Source organism: Hemitrygon akajei, chromosome 8, assembly GCF_048418815.1.
Source record: "Hemitrygon akajei chromosome 8, sHemAka1.3, whole genome shotgun sequence".
Lineage (NCBI taxonomy): Eukaryota > Metazoa > Chordata > Chondrichthyes > Myliobatiformes > Dasyatidae > Hemitrygon > Hemitrygon akajei.
The window spans coordinates 179,570,844-179,589,396 of NC_133131.1; the positions used below are offsets into that span (position 1 = coordinate 179,570,844).

General features: G+C 44.7%; 1 protein-coding gene across 13 annotated transcripts in view; it reads right to left on the reverse strand.

Moving 5' to 3' along the window:
- Window positions 1-18,553, reverse strand: part of scrib (scribble planar cell polarity protein) — a 346,569-nt gene that overhangs the window by 244,656 nt on the left and 83,360 nt on the right. For all 13 annotated transcript variants that reach the window (XM_073055225.1, XM_073055218.1, XM_073055217.1 and 10 more), the window contains exon 7: window positions 4,203-4,277. In XM_073055225.1, coding sequence (XP_072911326.1) covers window positions 4,203-4,277 — 75 coding nt within the window. The remainder of the gene's footprint in view (window positions 1-4,202; window positions 4,278-18,553) is intronic.

Genomic DNA, 18,553 nt, shown 5'->3' on the forward strand with positions numbered 1-18,553 from the left:
CTTACAAACAGCCCATAGTTCTGGGGCACACTTGTCTGCTAACTTTTGGCTATAGTTACACTGGGTTACATCCACTCCCAGCTCACTAGGACTGAGCATTCTCCAGTGAAAGATTCTTTCTTTGGGATGTCCCTCCTTTTTTTGATAAGCAACCATTTATGTTATTATCTTGTAAATGTTCTACTATGTACATTTGGAGCACATGACCCACCTCACTCTGGTTACCAGTTACTGAAATATTTCCTACCTTGCTAAACCGGAAACACTTTGCTCTGAAAATTTGCCATTACCAAAAAGAAAGTTCTTGGGAAACTGAAAGGTCTGAAGGTAGATAAATCACCAACACCAGATGATAGACACCCCAGGGTTCTGAAAGAGGTAATAGAACAATTCTGGAGGCATTGGTCATGACCTTTCAAGAATCACAAGATTCTGAAATGGTTCCAGAACACTGGAAAATTCCAAATGTCACTCCACTCTTCAAGAAGGGAAAGGGGCAGAAGAAAGGAAATGTTAGGCCAGTTAGTTTGACCTCAGTGGTTGGGAAGATGCTGGAGTCGATTGTTAAGGATGTGGTTTCAGGCTACTTGGAGGCACATGATGAAATAGGCCGTAGTCAGCATGGCTTCCTCAAGGGAAAACCTTGCCTGACAAATCTGTTGGAATTCTTTGAAGAAATAACAAACAGGATAGACAAAGGAAGATCAGTTGATATTGTGGTACTTGCATTTTCAGAAGGCCTTTGACAAGGTGCCACAAATGAGGCTGTTTATGAGCCCATAGAAAAAGCGGGAATAAAGGGAGCCTTTTCTGGTTGGCTGCTGAGGACTACTGGTGTTCCACAGGGGGCTGTGTTGGGACCTTTTTAGTTATACTGTATGTCAATTACTTGGAAGATGGAATTGATTACTTTGTTGCAAAGTTTATGGATTATACAAAGATAGGTGGAGGGGCAAGTCGTTTTGAGTAAGTACAGAGGCAACATACAGAAGGACTTAGATTAGGAGAATGGGAAAAGAAGTGGCAGCTTGAATACTGTGCCAGGAAGTGTATGCCCAAGCACTTTACTAGAAGGGGGAAATAAAAGGGTAGACTATTTTCTAAATGGACAGAAAAGTTTTAAAAATCTGAGGTGCAGAGAGACTTGGGAATCCTTGTGCAGAATTCCATAAACATTAATTTGTAAGTTGACTCTGTGGTAAGGAAGGCAAATGCAATGTTAACATTTACTTCAAGAGGACTAGAATAGAAAAGTAATGTTGAGGCTTTATAAAGCATTGTCAAAGCCTCACATCGAGCATCATGAGCAGTTCTTGGAAAGGATGCGCTGAAACTGACGAGGGTTCAAAGGAGGTTCACGAACACGATTCCAGGATTGAGCAGCTTGTCATATAAAGGATGTTTGATGGCTCTGGGCCTGTATTCACTTGAGTTCAGAAGAATGAGGGGTAACCTCATTGAAACTATTTAATGTTGAACGGCTTTGACAGAGTGGATGTGAAGAGGATGTTTCCTGTGGTGGTCAAGTCTAGAACCAGAGGACACAACCTCAGAACAGAGGGATATCCTTTCAGAATGGAGGTGAGGAGGAATTTCTTTAGCCAGAGAGTAGTGAATTTGTGAAATTTGTTGGCACAGTAGCTGTTGAGGCCAATTCTTTACAAATATTAAAGCCAGAGGTTGATAGATTCGTCATTGGTCAAGGCATGAAGGGATACAGGGAGAAGGCAGGAGATTGGGGCTAAGAGGAAAAATGGATCAGCAATGATGAAATGTTGGAGCAGACTCGATGGACTAAATGGCCTAATTCTGCTCCTATACCTTAAGGTCTTTTGAAAATTATCCTGATCAAGTTTCAGAAACCCAATGGCCTCTCTGTCCTTACATCTATTCCTACCCCAGTTTATATTGTGAGAAATACAGACCCCATTGGGACCCACCCTGTCAGTCTTTCCATTTCCCTCAGTTGTGGCTCTCCTATCCCCCCATCTCTGGGATACATTCAGCGTGAGATCGATTGGCTGGTTCACAACAACAACCTTGTACTCAATGTCAGTAAGACAAGGGAATTGATTGTGGACGTCACAAAGGGGAAACCAAGGAAACACACATCAGTCCTCATCGAGGGATCAGAAGTTGAAAGGGTGAGCAGTTTCAAGTTCCTGGCTGTCAACATTTCTGAAGATCTATCCTGGACCCAACATATTGACATGATAACAAAGGCGGCACAACAGCAGCACCTTTTCATTAGGAGTTTAAGGAGATTTGGTATGTCAATGAAGATGCTCCCAAATTTCAACAGATGTACGTGGAATGCATTCTAACTGGTTGTATCAGCAGGATTAGAAAAAGCTGTAGAAAGTTGTGAACTCAGTCAGCTCCATCAAGAGTTCTCAGCTCCCCAGAATCCAGGACACCTTCGAAAGGTAATGCCTCAAAATGAAGGCATCCATCATTAAAGTTCCAATCAATCAGGACATGTCCTCTTCTCAGTGCTATCATCAAGGAGGTACAGAGCCTGAAGAAACACACTCAGCATTTCAGTAATGGCTTCTTCTCCACTGCCATCAGATTTCTGAATGGCCAATGAACCCATGAACACTATCACACATTTTTTTGCTGTATTTTTGCACTACTTATTTAATTAATTTTAATATATACTCTTTATTGTAATTTATAGCTATTTATTATTATATATTGCAAGGACCGTGCTCTCTCCGGTCCTGTTCACCCTGTACACATCAGACTTCCAATATAACTCGGAGTCCTGCCATGTGCAGAAGTTCGCTGATGACACGGCCATAGTGGGGTGTGTCAGGAATGGACAGGAGGAAGAGTATAGGAAACTGATACAGGACTTTGTGATATGGTGCAACTCAAACTACCTGCGTCTCAATATCACCAAGACCAAGGAGATGGTGGTGGACTTTAGGAGATCTAGGCCTCATATGGAGCCAGTGATCATTAATGGAGAATGTGTGGAGCAGGTTAAGACCTACAAGTATCTGGGAGTACAGTTAGACGAGAAGCTAGACTGGACTGCCAACACAGATGCCTTGTGCAGGAAGGCACAGAGTCAACTGTACTTCCTTAGAAGGTTGGCGTCATTCAATGTTTGTAGTGAGATGCTGAAGATGTTCTATAGGTCAGTTGTAGAGAGTGCCCTCTTCCTTGTGGTGGCGTGTTGGGGAGGCAGCATTAAGAAGAGGGACGCCTCACGTCTTAATAAGCTGGTAAGGAAGGCGGGCTCTGTCGTGGGCAAAGTACTGGAGAGTATAACATCGGTAGCAGAGCGAAGGGCGCTGAGTAGGCTACGGTCAATTATGGAAAACCCTGAACATCCTCTACATAGCACCATCCAGAGACAGAGAAGCAGTTTCAGCGACAGGTTGCTATCGATGCAATGCTCCTCAGACAGGATGAAGAGATCAATACTCCCCAATGCCATTCGGCTTTACAATTCAACCGCCAGGAGTAAGATATGTTAAAGTGCCGGGGTTAGGACTCAATGTATTTAAGTAAACTACTTAAGAACTTTTTAAAAGCTATTATTAATGCTTTTTGAGAGGGTGATTTTAGATGCATATCATATTTTTTTACTGAGTTAAGTATTGTATGTAATTAGTTTTGCTACAAGTGTATGGGACATTGGAAAAAATGTTGAATTTCCCCATGGGGATGAATAAAGTATCTATCTATCTGTATGCCAGTGATATTAAACCTGATTTGGTCTCAAATTCTGACACAGTGTCCGTCTCAGCCTTTGCTTAGTAACTGGGAATAAGCCAGCTGGGGATCAGTGTACCAACGCACCAGACTCTCAGAGGGAATGTACTGAAACAACCCTCTAACAGCCAACTTTTCTCACCCCTTCTGCGACTCTGAAGTGACTCTGTGTGGAGATCCCTCAGTGCAGCTGCAACCTGACGGCATCATGGTGAGTGTGACGTTTGTTACAGTGCCAGCAACGTGGGTTCAATTCCCAACAATGTCTGCCCATTCTCCCCCTGACCGGCTGGGTGCTCCGGTTTCTTCCCCCGTTCCAGCAACGTACAGATTAATTGGTGATATGGGTGCAATTGAACGGCACAAGTTGCTTGGACGGGAAGGGCCTGCTACTGTGCCTCTACGTAAAAATCAACACAAATCACCCTCAAACCCAAGAGATGCCAGCATCCTGCATTTCCACTCTGTGTCCTTACCGGAGGCAGTGCAGTAAGCTGATTCCTGTCCAGCCACAGTTCCCGAAGGTTTGGCAGAGCTCCCAAAGTATCCGGCTGTTAAACAATGACAACATTGTCACGCTCATATAGCGAACTCATAACACAACTCCCTCTAATGAAGTACTGACAAACTCCCCACTGCCGATCTTTTAAATAACACTAAGATCAATCTAACTCTCCCCCACTACATACCCCTTCATTTTTCTTTCATTCATATGTCTATCTAAGAGATTCTTAAATGTAGCCAACCCGAGGGCACATTCCACACACTCACCACAGTATGAAACAGAATCTACCCTCTGACATCGACCCCCTACACTTTCCTCCAATCACCTTAAAAATGGGCCCTCTCATGTTAGAAGATCAAATACCAGCAAATCAGAAAGGTTTGGCAGAGGCTCTTCAACCTTCCATCTGAGACGTTGTCTGTTCCTGTTTCCACACCCCACCTGGCCTGCTGTGTTTCACTGATTTATGCACCTGCCTCTGGGGGAAAAGAGGCAGTGTGTCTGTGGCCTTCTACCCTGATACAGAGGAAATCAAGGATAAACGGGTTCATTAAGGCTGCTTCTGTGGGACAGGGGCAGTGTGTCTGTGCCCTTACAACCCGATGTAGAGACATAGGAGACATAGGAGTAGAATTAGGCCATTCAGCCCATCGAATCTGCTCCGCCATTTCATCATGGCTGATCCCTGATCCTACTCCACCCTAAATACCTGCCCTCTCATCATATCCCTTGATGCCCCAACCAATCAGGAATCTATCAACTTACACATTGAATACACCCATGGACTTGGCCTCCACCACAGTCTGTGGCAGAGCATTCCACAGGTTCACTACTCTTTGGGTAAAAAAGAAATTCCTCCTGACTTCTGTTCTAAAAGGTCACCCCTCAATTTTAAGGCTGTGCCCTCTATTTCTGGATACCCCCACCACAGGAAACATCCTCTCTACATCCACCTCATCTAGACCTTGCAATATTCAGAAGGTTTCAATGGTATCCCCGCACATTTTTCTAAATTCCAGTGAGTACGGGCCCATAGCTGCCAAACGCTCCTCGTATGTTAACCCCTTCATTCCCGGAATAATCCTCATAAACTTCCTCTGGACTCTCTCCAATGACAATGCATCCTTTCTGAGATACGGGGCCCAAAACTGTTGAGATACTCCAAGTGCAGCCTGACTAGAGTCTTATAAAACACCAACATTGTCTCCTTGTGTTTATATTCTATTCCCCTTGAAATAAATGCCAATGTTGCAACAGCCTTCTTTACCACAGATTCAACCTGTGAATTAACCTTCTGGGAGGCTTGTACGAGGACTCTTAAGTCCCTTTGCACCTCTGATGTTTGAATTTTCTCCCCATTTAGATAATAGTCTGCACTATTGTTCCTTTTACCAAAATGCATTATCACACAATTCCCAACACTGTATTCCATCTGCCACTTTTTTGTCCATTCTTCCAATTTGTCTAAGTCCTTCTTCAATCACATTGCTTCCTTGGCACTACCTACCCCTCCACCTATCTTTGTGTCATCCGCAAACTTTGCCACAAAGCCATCAATTCTATTATCCAAATCAATGACAAACAATGTGAAAAGTAGTGGTCCCAATACAGACCCCTGAAGGACGCCACTATTTAGCAGCAGCTCACCAGAAAAGGCCCCTTTATTTCCACTCACTGCCTTGCTGCCTGTCGACCATTCCAGCTTTCCGTGTACATTGCTTGGATTTCCAGTATATGAAGATCTCTTGTGTTTGTCATTACAGCTGGTTGGGGGACCAGCGGTAGAGTGACTGTGGCCTTACAATCCAAGCTAAGGGAATCGAGGGTAAACAGGTTCAATATGGCTGTTGCTGGGGGTCGAGAGGTAGTGTGCCTGTGGACTTATGACCGGATGCAGAGGGAAAGGAGGGAAAGGGGGTTCATTACAGCTGGTTTGTGAGACAAAAGGCAGTGTGTCTGGGGCCTCACAACCTGATGCAGAGTGAGCCAGAGAAAAAGGACTTGTATGGCCCTCGCCAAGCTCCAATACAAACTTGGCTCTACAGCCGCTCTGCTAACAGCCACAGGACTTAGCGGTAGGAAGGCCACCTTTCTGAACCAATATACGTCTAGGGTCGGTATGATTTGGGTCCAATCAAACAGGAAAGAAGGAATGCTTCCATTGATGGAACCACGATTTGATTGAATGCTGTGTAAACACTGCCCATACACAATTATCCGTTGGGAAGTAATATAATTCCCACTGATTCAGAACAAGAAGGCAGCGGGAGAGCACCAAAGGATTTCCAGCAGGAAGACATTTTGAGTTCTCGGGGAAAGAGAGAGGCCAGACTGCGCAGGCGTGTGAGGTCAGCCAGTTGAGCTCGAACGGTTTAAAAAGAAGGCAACCATATCCAGCGGGCAGCATTGGGAGCAGGCAGCGGAGTGAGAGGCAGCAGAGTGAAAGGGCTTCGGCGGTAACGGGACAAGGCGAGGCAGTTGTTGATTGCAAAAGGAAGTAGTATGTGTGTGAGACCGGTTTTCTGTGGTCGTTGTCAGATGTGGGAGATCTTGGAGTTTCCTGGCGTCCCGGGTGGCCACATATGCACCTGGTACATCGAGATGCAACTCCTAAGGGACCTGGTTAGGGAACTGGAGACGCAGCCCAATAACCTTCGCCTGGTCAGGGAGTGTGAGGAGGTGATAGAGAGCAGTTACAGGCAGGTGGTCGCTCCTGGGCCACAGGGGACAAAGAAATGGGTCACAGTCAGGAGAGAAAAGGGGAAGAGTCAGGTACCAGAGAGTACCCCTGTGGCTGTACCCCTTGACAGTAAGTACTCCTGTTTGAGTACTGTCAAGCAGCCTACCTGGGGGAAGCGACAGTGGCCACGCCTCTGGCACAGAGTCTGGCCCTGTGGCTCAGAAGGGTAGGGAAAGGAAGAGGAAGGCAGCAGTGATAGGGGAATCTATAGTCAGGGGGTCAGACAGGCGATTGTGTGGACGCAGGAAAGAGACTCGGATGGTAGTTTGCCTCTCAGGTGCCAGGGTCCGGGATGTCTCTGATCGCGTCCAAGACACCCTGCGGTGGGAGGGAGAACAGCCAGAGGTCGAGGTACATATTGGTACCAATAACATAGATAGGAAAAGGGAAGAGGTCCTGAAAGAAGACTACAGGGAGATAGGAAGGAAGTTGAAAAGCAGGACTTCAAAGGTAGTAATCTCCGGATTACTGCCTGTGCCACGCGACAGTGAGAATAGGAATAGAATGAGGTGGAGGATAAATGCGTGGCTGAGGGAATGGAGCAGGGGGCAGAGAATGCACATTTCTGCATCATTAGGACCTCTTTTGGGGTGGGTGTGACCCATAAAAAAAGGACGGGTTGCATTTGAATCCCAGGGGGACCAATATCCTGGTAGGCAGATTTGATAGAACTGTTGAGGGAGGGTTTAAACTAGTTTGGCAGGAGGGTGGGAATCAGAATGTGAGTGCAGGGATTAAGGTAGAAGAACAAAGGCATGATGCTAAGAGTTCTGAGTTGATAAGAAAGGACAGGCAGGAGACGAAACATAATTGTAGCCAGTTAAAGGGGTTGAAATCTGTCTATTTCAATGCTAGGAGTATTAGGAACAAGGAGGATGAACTTAGAGCATGGATTAGTATGTGGAACTACGATGTTGTGGCCATTACTGAAACTTGGTTGGAGGAAGGGCAGGATTGGATGATGCAGGTCCTGGGGTTCAGGTATTTTAAAAGGAATAGGATGGGAGGTAGAAAAGGGCAGGGAATGGCATTGCTGGTCAGGGATAGTATCATGGCTATAGAAAGGCAGGACACTGCAGAAGGAGTGTCCACTGAGTCGGTCTGGGTGGAAGTCAGAAATAGGAAGGGATCAATCACTGTGCTGGGAATAGTCTATAGGCTCCCAAATAGCCCTCGGGACACCAAGGAGTGGATAAGTAGGCAGACTTTAGAATGGTGCACAAGATACAGGGTAGTAGTTACGGGTGATTTCAACTTCCCTAATATTGACTGGCACCTCCTGAGTGCAAGGGGGATAGATGGGGCTGAATTTGTCAAGTGTGTTCAAGAAGGATTCCTGACACAGTATGTGGACTGGCCGACAAGAGGAGAGGTCATACTGGATCCAGTTCTGGGAAATGAACCTGGTCAGGTGACAGACCTGTTGGTGGGGGAGCATTTTGGTGAGAGTGACCACAACTCCCTTAGCTTCAGCATAGCTATGGAAAGGGATAAAATCAGATGAAATGGTGAAGTGCTTAACTGGGGAAGGGCTAATGATGAAGGGATGAGGCAGGAACTAGCGAGAGTAAATTGGAAACAGATGTTCAAAGGGGAAAACACAGAAGTAATGTGGGAGAAGTTTAGGGACCACTTGAGTTGGGTTCAGGATAGGTTTCGCCCACTGAGGCAAGGAAAAAATGGCAGGAAAGGGAAACCGTGGCTGACGAAACACGTGAGGCAACTCATCAAGAGGAAAAAGGATGCATATGTTAGATATAAGAAGCAGGAAGTAGGAGGGGCTCATGAGAAATATAGGGTAGCCAGGAAGGAGCTAAAGAAACGACTTAGGAGAGCTCAAAGGGGCTATGAGAAGGCCTTGGCATGTAGGATTAAGGAGAACCCCAAGGCGTTCTTTGCGTACTTGAACAATAGGAGGATGACAAGCACGAAGGTGGGACCACTAAAGGATAAAGAGCACAACACGTGCCTGGAGGCGGAGGAGATTGGGGAGGTCCTAAATGAATTCTTTGCATCAGTATTCATAAGTGAAAAGAATCTTGATCAGGGTGAGGTCGAAGTAGAGCAGGCCTGTGTGCTGGACAATATGGAGATTATTGAAGAAGTGCTGCTGGATCTTCTTAAAAACATCAAGATTGATAAATCCCCATGGCCGGATATGATACACCCCAGGTTGTTGTGGGAATTGAAAGAAGAGATCGCTGGAACATAAGCTGTGATCTTTGAATCTTCTTTGGCTACACGGGAAATGCCAGGGGACTGGAGAATAGCAAATGTAGTTCCCTTGTTTAAAAAAAGTAATAGGGAGAAAATTGGGAACCATAAACCAGTGAGTCTTATGTTGGTAGTCTGCAAACTACTGGAAAGTACTCTTAAGGATAAGATCTACGAGCATTTGGAGAAGTAGTGTACTCATGGATAGTCAACATGGGTTTAACCATAGAACAATATAACAATTACAGCACGGAAACAGGCCATCTTGGCCTTTCTAGTCCGTGCTGAACGCTTACTCTCACCTAGTCCCACTGACCCGCACTCAGCCCATAACCCTTCATTCCTATCCTGTCCATATACCTATCCAATTTTACTTTAAATGACAATACCTAACCTGACTCTGCCACTTCTACTGGAAGCTCGTTCCACACAGGTACCACTCTCTGAGTAAAGAGATTCCCCCTCGTGTTACCCCTAAACTTTTATCCCCTAACTCTCAACTCATGTCCTCTTGTTTGACTCTCCCCTACTTTCAATGGAAAAAGCCTATCCACATCAACTCTAACTATCCCCCTCATAATTTTAAATACCTCTATCAAGTCCCCCCCTCAACCTTCTACGCTCCAAAGAATAAAGACCTAACTTGTTCAACCTTTCCCTGTAACTTAGGTGCTGAAACCCAGGTAACATTCTAGTAAATCTTCTCTGTACTCTCTCTATTTTGTTGACATCTTTCCTATAATTCGGTGACCAGAAATGTACACACTACTCCAAATTCGGCCTTACTAATGCCTTGTACAATTTTAACATTACATCCCAACTCCTATACTCAATGCTCTGATTTATAAAGGCCAGCGTACCAAAAGCTTTCTTCACCACCCTATCCACATGAGATTCCACCTTCAGGGAACTATGCACCTTTATTCCTAGATCACTCTGTTCTACTGCATTCTTCAATGTCCTACCATTTACCATGTATGTCCTATTTGGATTATTCTTACCAAAATGCAGCACCTCACACTTATCAGCATTAAACTCCATCCGCCATCGTTCAGTTCACTCTTCTAACTGGCCTAAATCTCTCTGCAAGCTTTGAAAACCTACTTCATTATCCACAATGCCACCAACCTTAGTATCATCTGCATACTTACTAATCCAATTTACCACCCCATCATCCAGATCATTAATGTATATGACAAACAACATTGGACGCAGTACAGATCCCTGAGGCACACCACTAGTCACCGGCCTCCAACCTGATAAACAGTTATCCACCACTACTCTCTGGCATCTCCCATCCAGCCACTGTTGAATCCATTTTACTACTTCAATATTAATACCTAACGATTGAACCTCCCTAACTAACCTTCCGTGCGGAACCTTGTCAAAGGCCTTACTGAGGTCCATACAGACAACATCCACTGCTTTACCCTCGTCAACTTTCCTAGTAACCTCTTCAAAACATTCAATAAGATTTGTCAAACATGACCTTCCACACACAAATCCATGCTGACTGTTCCTAATCAGACCCGGTCTATCCAGATAATTATATATACACCATCTCTTAGAATACTTTCCATTAATTTACCCACCACTGACGTCAAACTGACAGGCATATAATTGCTAGGTTTACTCTTAGAACCCTTTTTAAAACAATGGAACCACATGAGCAATACACCAATCCTCCGTACAATCCCCGTTTCTAATGACATTTGGAATATTTCTGTCAGAGCCCCTGCTATTTCTACACTAACCTCCCTCAAGGTACTAGGGAATATCCTGTCAGGACCAGAGATTTATCCACTTTTATATTCCTTAAAAGCGCCAGTACTTCCTCCTCTTTAATCGTCATATTTTCGATAACTTCCCTACTTGTTTCCCTTACCTTACACAATTCAGTATCAATCTCCTTAGTAAATACCGAAGAAAAGAAATTGTTCAAAATCTCCCCCATCTCGTTCATTCATCCACTCTGATTCTCTAAGGGACCAATTTTATCCCTCACTATCCTTTTGCTATTAATATAACTGCAGAAACCCTTTGGATTTATTTTCACCTTACTTGCCAAAGCAACCTCGCATCTTCTTTTAGCTTTTGTAATGTCTTTCTTAAGATTCTTTTTACATTCTTTATATTCTTCAAGCACCTCATTTACTCCATGCTGCCTATATTTATTGTAGATATCTCTCTTTTTCCTAATCAAGTTTCCAATATCCCTTGAAAACCATGGCTCTCTCAAACTTTTAACCTTTCCTTTCAACTTAACAGGAACATAAAGATTCTGTACCCTCAAAATTTCACCTTTAATTGACCTCCATTTCTGTATTACATCTTTCCCATAAAACAAATTGTCCCAATCCACTCCTTCTACATCTTTTCGCATCTCCTCAAAGTTAGCCTTTCTCCAATCAAAAATTTCAACCCTGGGTCCAGTCCTACCCTGCTCCATAATTATATTGAAACTAATGGCATTGTGATCACTGGACCCGAAGTGCTCCTCAACACATACCTCTGTCACCTGACCTATTTCATTCCCTAACAGAAGATCCAACACTGCCCCTTCTGTAGTCGGTACCTCTATGTATTGCTGCAAGAAACTATGCTGCACACATTTTACAAACTCCAAACCATCCATCCTTTTTACAGTATGGGCTTCCCAGTCTATGTGTGGAAAATTAAAATCTCCCACAATCACAACCCTGTATTACTACAAATATCTGCTATTTCCTTGCAAATTTGCTCCTCCAATTCTCGCTCCCCATTAGGTGGTCTATATTACACCCCTATAAGTGTTACTACACCTTTTCCATTCCTCAATTCCACCCAAATAGCCTCCCTAGACAAGCCGTCTAATCTATTCTGCCAGAGCACCGCTGTAATATTTTCTCTGACAAGCAACGCAACACCTCCCCCTCTTGTCTCTCCGATTCTATCACACCTGAACCAATGGAATCCAGGAATATTTAGTTGCCAATCACACCCCTCCTGTAACCATGTTTCACTAATAGCTACAACATCATATTTCCAGGTATCAGTCCATGCTCTAAGCTCATCCACCCTTCTTACAATGCTCCTAGCATTAAAATAAATGCATTTAAGAAATTCTCCACCTCTTCCTCTCTGTTTATCTCTAACAGTACAAAGAACTTTACTGTCTTTTTTTTCTTCCTTGTCCCATACATCTGTTCCTACTCTCTGGTTCCCCTCCCTCCTCGTATCTAGTTTAAATCCACTGGAGCCTCTCTAGCAAACCTACCTGCAAGAATATTTGTCCCCTTCCAGTTCAGATGTAAACCGTCCCGCCGGAACAGGTCCTACCTTCCCTGGAAAAAAGCCAAATTATCTACAAATCTGAAGCCCTCCCTCCTGCACCATGTCTTCAGCCACGTGTTCATCTGCACTATCTTACTATTTCGAAACCCAACTGCACATGGCACTGGTAGCAATCCTGAGATTGCTATCCTGGAGGTCCTGTCCTTTAACTTGGCACCTAGCTCCCTGAACTCACCTTTCAGGACCTCCTCATCACTCTTCCTACCCACGTCATTGGTCCCTACATGGACCACGATATCTGGCTGCTCACCCTCCCTCTTGAGAAAACTAAGAACTTGATCCGAGATATCATGGACCCTGGCACCAGGGAGGCAACAGACCATCCGGGATTCTCGATCTCTTCCACAGAACCTCCGATCTTTCCCATTAACTATCGAATCCCCTATCGCTACTGCTCTCCTCTTTTCCCTCCTTCCCTTCTGAGCTGAGGGTCCAGTCTCGGTGCCAGAGACGCAACCACTGCAACTTGTCCCTGGTAGGTTGTCCCCACCAACAGTATCCAAAACGGTATACTTATTGTTGATGGGAACAGCCACAGGAGTGCTCTGCTCTTCCTGTCTATTCCCCTTCCCTCTCCTGATAGTCACCCAACTACCTGTCTCCTGACTCCCAGGAGTGATTATCTCCTTGAAACTCCTGTTTATTTCTGCCTCTGCCTCCCGAATGATCCAAAGTTCATCCAGCTCCAGCTCCATTTCCCTAATACGGTTTCTCAGGAGCTGCAGCTGGATGCACCTTTTGCAGGTGTAGTCATCAGGGACAACAGTGCTCGCCCTGACTTCCCACATACTGCAAACGGAGCACTCAACTGCCCTAACTGCTGCCTCCATTACCTACTCCTAAGCTAATTAGATTAATTAAAGGAGCTTACCCGGCCTTACCTCACCTGAGGTGAAGCTCGTACTCAGCCTCTGCTCGCTTTTTAAACTCCCCCGCTGATCTTAGAGGCCGACTTTCACGCGCTTCCGCAGTCGTGCCCCGTTCAACCTCGCCTCTGCCTGTTCTCGCCGAAGCCTGATTGAGTAAAGCCATCCCACTCTGCCTCAGTCCACTCCAACGATGGCTGCTACAATGATGGCAGCTGTATATGGTGGTCTTTCTTTTACACCTTTGGCGTGCTACGTCACGTGCCTGCGCAGTCTACCCTCTTTGCCCCGAACATTTAAAATAAAGTTTCTCTCTGAGCTTCTTTTGCCTGTTCCCTCTCCGCCTCTTGCTTCGATTTAAATTTTTGTGAATTTTAAAGCTTTGTGAAGGGAAGATCGTGCCTCACGAGCCTGATTAAGTTTTTTGAAGAGGTAACAAAAATTGATGAGGGTAGGGCAGTGGATGTGGTCTACATGGACTTTAGCAAGGCATTTAACAAGGTCCCTCACGAGAGACTCATCCAGAAAGTCATGAAGCATTGGATAAGTGGAACCTTGGCTGTTTGGATAAAAAATAGGTTTAATCACTAGGTAAAGGTTTAATTTCAATTATCCGAGATAAACTAGCAGCCTTACGACGGGCCCCTGTGGATAAAATTAAAATGGCCTGGGAGCAGGATTTGAATATCTCCTTATCCGAGGAGAGCTGGGACTCAGTTCTCAAATCGGTTAACTCAACCTCCCTTTGTGCTCGCCATTGCCTCTTACAGTTTAAGATTGTTCATAGAGCCCATATGTCTAAATCTAAACTATCTCGATTCTACCCTGGCATTAGTCCGCTCTGTGATAAATGCAAGAGGGGTGTGGCCTCTCTCATCCATATGTACAGGTTCTGTCCTAGCTTGGAGAAATTCTGGAAAGATGTCTTCACTACATTATCGGGTATTCTGAATCAGCACCTAGAACCTAACCCCTTAATTGCTCTGTTCGGTTTTTGAGGCGAGACAGATTTATGTCTGGGTCCGACCAAATGCCGAATACTATCCTTTGCCTCTCTCCTGGCGAGATGCTTGATCCTCCTTAGATGGAGAGATGTTGCCCCGCCCACTCATGCGCAATGGCTTAATGACAATATGGCCTGCTTGGACCTCGAAAAAATTCATTATTCAGTTCTTAATTCGGATCTAAAGTTCCATAAGGTCTGGGGACCTTTTATCGACTACTTTCATAACCTTCCTCTTGACTAGGGTTTTTTTTTCTTTTTTTTTCTTCTTTTCGGTCCCTTGCTTTCAGCTCCCTTTTTTTTTCTGGTAGTAGGCATTATTATCCTCTGTTGCTAAGTGTATTCACAGTCTGGGAGTTTGACTGTCCGGACTTTATACTCTTTATACTGTGTGGTGGTTGGTCTGGAGTTGTTGTTTTTTTTCTTGTGTTGTGGGGCTTGGGGAGGACACTAAGCTCACTTGTCTTTAATTTAGGTGGTTTTTTGTTAAATTCTCTTCCTTTGTAGCATATTGTTATTGTATGCTTAATCTTGCACTGTATTAATGCTCCTCATTGGGATTTGGGGTTTTTAATTTTGTAAAATGTTTTGAAAAACTAATTAAAAAAATTTTTTTTTAAAGTTATTATTACACATTTTAACAGTGCAAAGACGTGTAGTTTTTCAGAAGCTTGTAAAAATACAATTGTATATTAAAGTACAGTTCATGATTATTCTTTTAAAAAAAAACAGGCTTAATGGAAGAAAGCAGAGGGTAGCTGTGGAATTAAAGTATTCTACCTGGAGGTCGGTGACTAGTGGAGTGCCACAGGGATCTGTCCTGGGACCCCTGCTATTTGTGATTTTTATAAATGACCTGGATGTAGAGGCAGAAGGATGAGTGAGTAAGTTTGCGGATGACGCGAAGATTGGAGGAGTTGTGGATGGAGCTGCAGGTTGTCGAAGGTTACAAGAGGATATAGACAGGCTGCAGAGTTGGGCAGAAAAATGGCAGATGGAGTTCGATCCAGATAAGTGTGATGTGATGCATTTTGGAAGGACTAACCAGAAGACTGAGTACAGGATTAATGGTCAGTTACTTAAGAGTGTGGATGAACAAAGCGACCTTGGGGTTCAAATCCATACATCCCTCAAGGTCACTGCGCAGGTTGATAGGGTAGTTAAGATGGCCTATGGGATGCTAGGCTTCATTAACAAGGGGATTGAGTTCAAGAGTAGAGAGGTCATTTTAGAACATAAAACATCGAACAGTACAGCACATTACAGGCCCTTCGGCCCACAATGTTGTGCTGACCCTCAAACCCTGCCTCCCATATAACCCCCCACCTTAAATTCCTCCATATACCTGTCTGGTAGTCTCCTAAACTTCACTAGTGTATCTGCCTCCACCACTGTCTCAGGCAGTGCATTCCACGCACCAAACACTCTCTGCGTGAAAAACCTTCCTCTAATATCCCCCTTGAACTTCCCTCCCCTTACCTTAAAGCCATGCCCTCTTATACTGAGCAGTGGTGCCCTGGGGCTGTCCAATCTACCTATTCCTCTTAATACCTTGTACACCTCTATCATGTCTCCTCTCATCCTCCTCTTCTCCAAAGAGTAAAACCCTAGCTCCCTTAATCTCTGATCATAATCCATACTCTCTAAACCAGGCAGCATCCTGGTAAATCTCATCTGTACCCTTTCCAATGCTTCCACATCCTTCATATACTGAGGCGACCAGTACTGGACACAGTACTCCAAGTGCGGCCTAACTAGAGTTTTATAGAGCTGCATCATTACATCGCGTCTCTTAAACTCTATCCCTCAACTTATGAAAGCTAACACCCCATAGGCTTTCTTAACTACCCTATCTACCTGTGAGGCAACTTTCAGGGATCTGTGGACATGTACCCCCAGATCCCTCTGCCCCTCCACACTACCAAGTATCCTGCCATTTACTGTGTACTCTGCCTAGGAGTTTGTCCTTCCAAAGTGTACCACCTCACACTTCTCCGGGTTGAACTCCATCTGCCACTTCTCAGCCCACATCTGCATCCTATCAATGTCTCTCTGCAATCTTCGACAATCATCTACACTATCTACAACACCACCAACCTTTGTGTCGTCTGCAAACTTGTCAATCCACCCTTCTAACCCCACATCCAGGTTGTTAATAAAAATCACAAAAAGTAGAGGTCCCAGAACAGATCCTTATGGGACACCACTAGTCACAACACTCCAATCTGAATGCACTCCCTCCACCACGACTCTCTGCCTTCTGCAGGCAAGCCAATTCTGAATCCACCTGGCCAAACTTCCCTGGATCCCATGCCTTCTGACTTTCTGAATAAGCCTACTGTGCGGAACTTTGTCAAATGCCTTACTAAAATCCATGTAGATCACATCCACTGCACTACCCTCATCTATATGCCTGGTCACCTCCTCAAAGAACTCTATCAGGCTTGTTAGGCACGATCTGCCCTTCACAAAGCCATGCTGACTGTCCCTGATCAGACCATGATTCTCTAAATGCCCATAGATCCTCTCTCTAAGAATCTTTACCAACAGCTTTCCCATCACAGACGTAAGGCTCACTGGTCTATAATTATCCGGACTAACCCTACTACCTTTTTTGAACAAGGGGACAACATTCGCCTCCCTCCAATCCTCTGGTACCATTCCCGTGGACAACGTGGACATAAAGATCAGAGCCAGAGGTTCAGCAATCTCTTCCCTTGTCTCGTGGAGCAGCCTGGGGAATATTCCGTCAGGCCCCGGGGACTTATTCGTCCTAATGTATTTTAACAACTCCAACACCTCCTCTCCCTTAATATCAACATGCTCCAGAACATCAACCTCATTCATATTGTCCTCACCGTCATCAAGTTCCCTCTCAGTGGTGAATACCGAAGAGAAGTATTCATTGAGGACCTCGCTCACTTCCACAGCCTCCAGGCACATCTTCCCACTTTCATCTCTAGTCGGTCCTACCTTCACTCCTGTCATCCTTTTGTTCTTCACATAATTGAAGAATGCCTTGGGGTTTTCCTTTACCCTACTCGCCAAGGCCTTCTCATGCCCCCTTCTTGCTCTTCTCAGCCCCTTCTTAAGCTCCTTTCTTGTTACCTTATATTCCTCAATAGACCCATCTGATCCTTGCTTCCTAAACCTCATGTATGCTGCCTTCTTCCACCTGACTAGATTTTCCACTTCACTTGTCACCCATGGTTCCTTCACCCTAACATTCTTTATCTTCCTCACCGGGACAAATTTATCCCTAACATCCTGCAAGAGATCCTTAAACATCGACCACATGTCCATAGTACATTTCCCTGCAAAAACATCATCCCAATTCACACCCGCAAGTTCTAGCCTTATAGCCTCATAATTTGCCCTTCCCCAATTAAAAATTTTCCTGTCCTCTCTGATTCTATCCTTTTCCATGATAATGCTAAAGACCAGGGAGCGGTGATCACTGTACCCCAGATGCTAACCCATTGACAGATCTGTGACCTGACCCGGTTCCTTACCTAATACTAGATCTAGTATGGCATTCCCCTAGTCGGCCTGTCAACATACTGTGACAGGAATCCATCCTGGACACACTTAACAAACTCTGCCCCATCTAAACCCTTGGAACTAATCAAGTGCCAATCAATATTAGAGAAGTTAAAGTCACCCATGATAACAACCCTGTTATTTTTGCACCTTTCCAAAATCTGCCTCCCAATCTGCTCCTTGGTATTTCTGCTGCTACCAGGGGGCCTATACTCCCTTCCTGTTCCTGACTTCCACCCATACTGACTTAAAAGAGGATTCTGCTACATTACCCACCCTTTCTACAGCTGTAATAGTTTCCCTGACCAGTAATGCCACCCCTCCTCCCCTTTTTCCTCCCTCTCTATCCCTTTTAAAGCACTGAAATCCAGGAATATTAAGAATACATTCCTGCCCTGGTGCCAGCCAAGTCTCCGTAATGGCCACTACATCATAATTCCATGTATGTATCCAAGCTCTCAGTTCATCACCTTTGTTCCTGATGCTTCTTGCATTGAAGTACACACACTTTAGCCCTTCCACCTTATTACCTTTATACCCTTTATTCTGCTGCTCTTTCCTCAAAGCCTCTCTATATGTTAAATCTGGCTTTACTCCATGCACTTCTTTCACTGCTCTATCGCTCC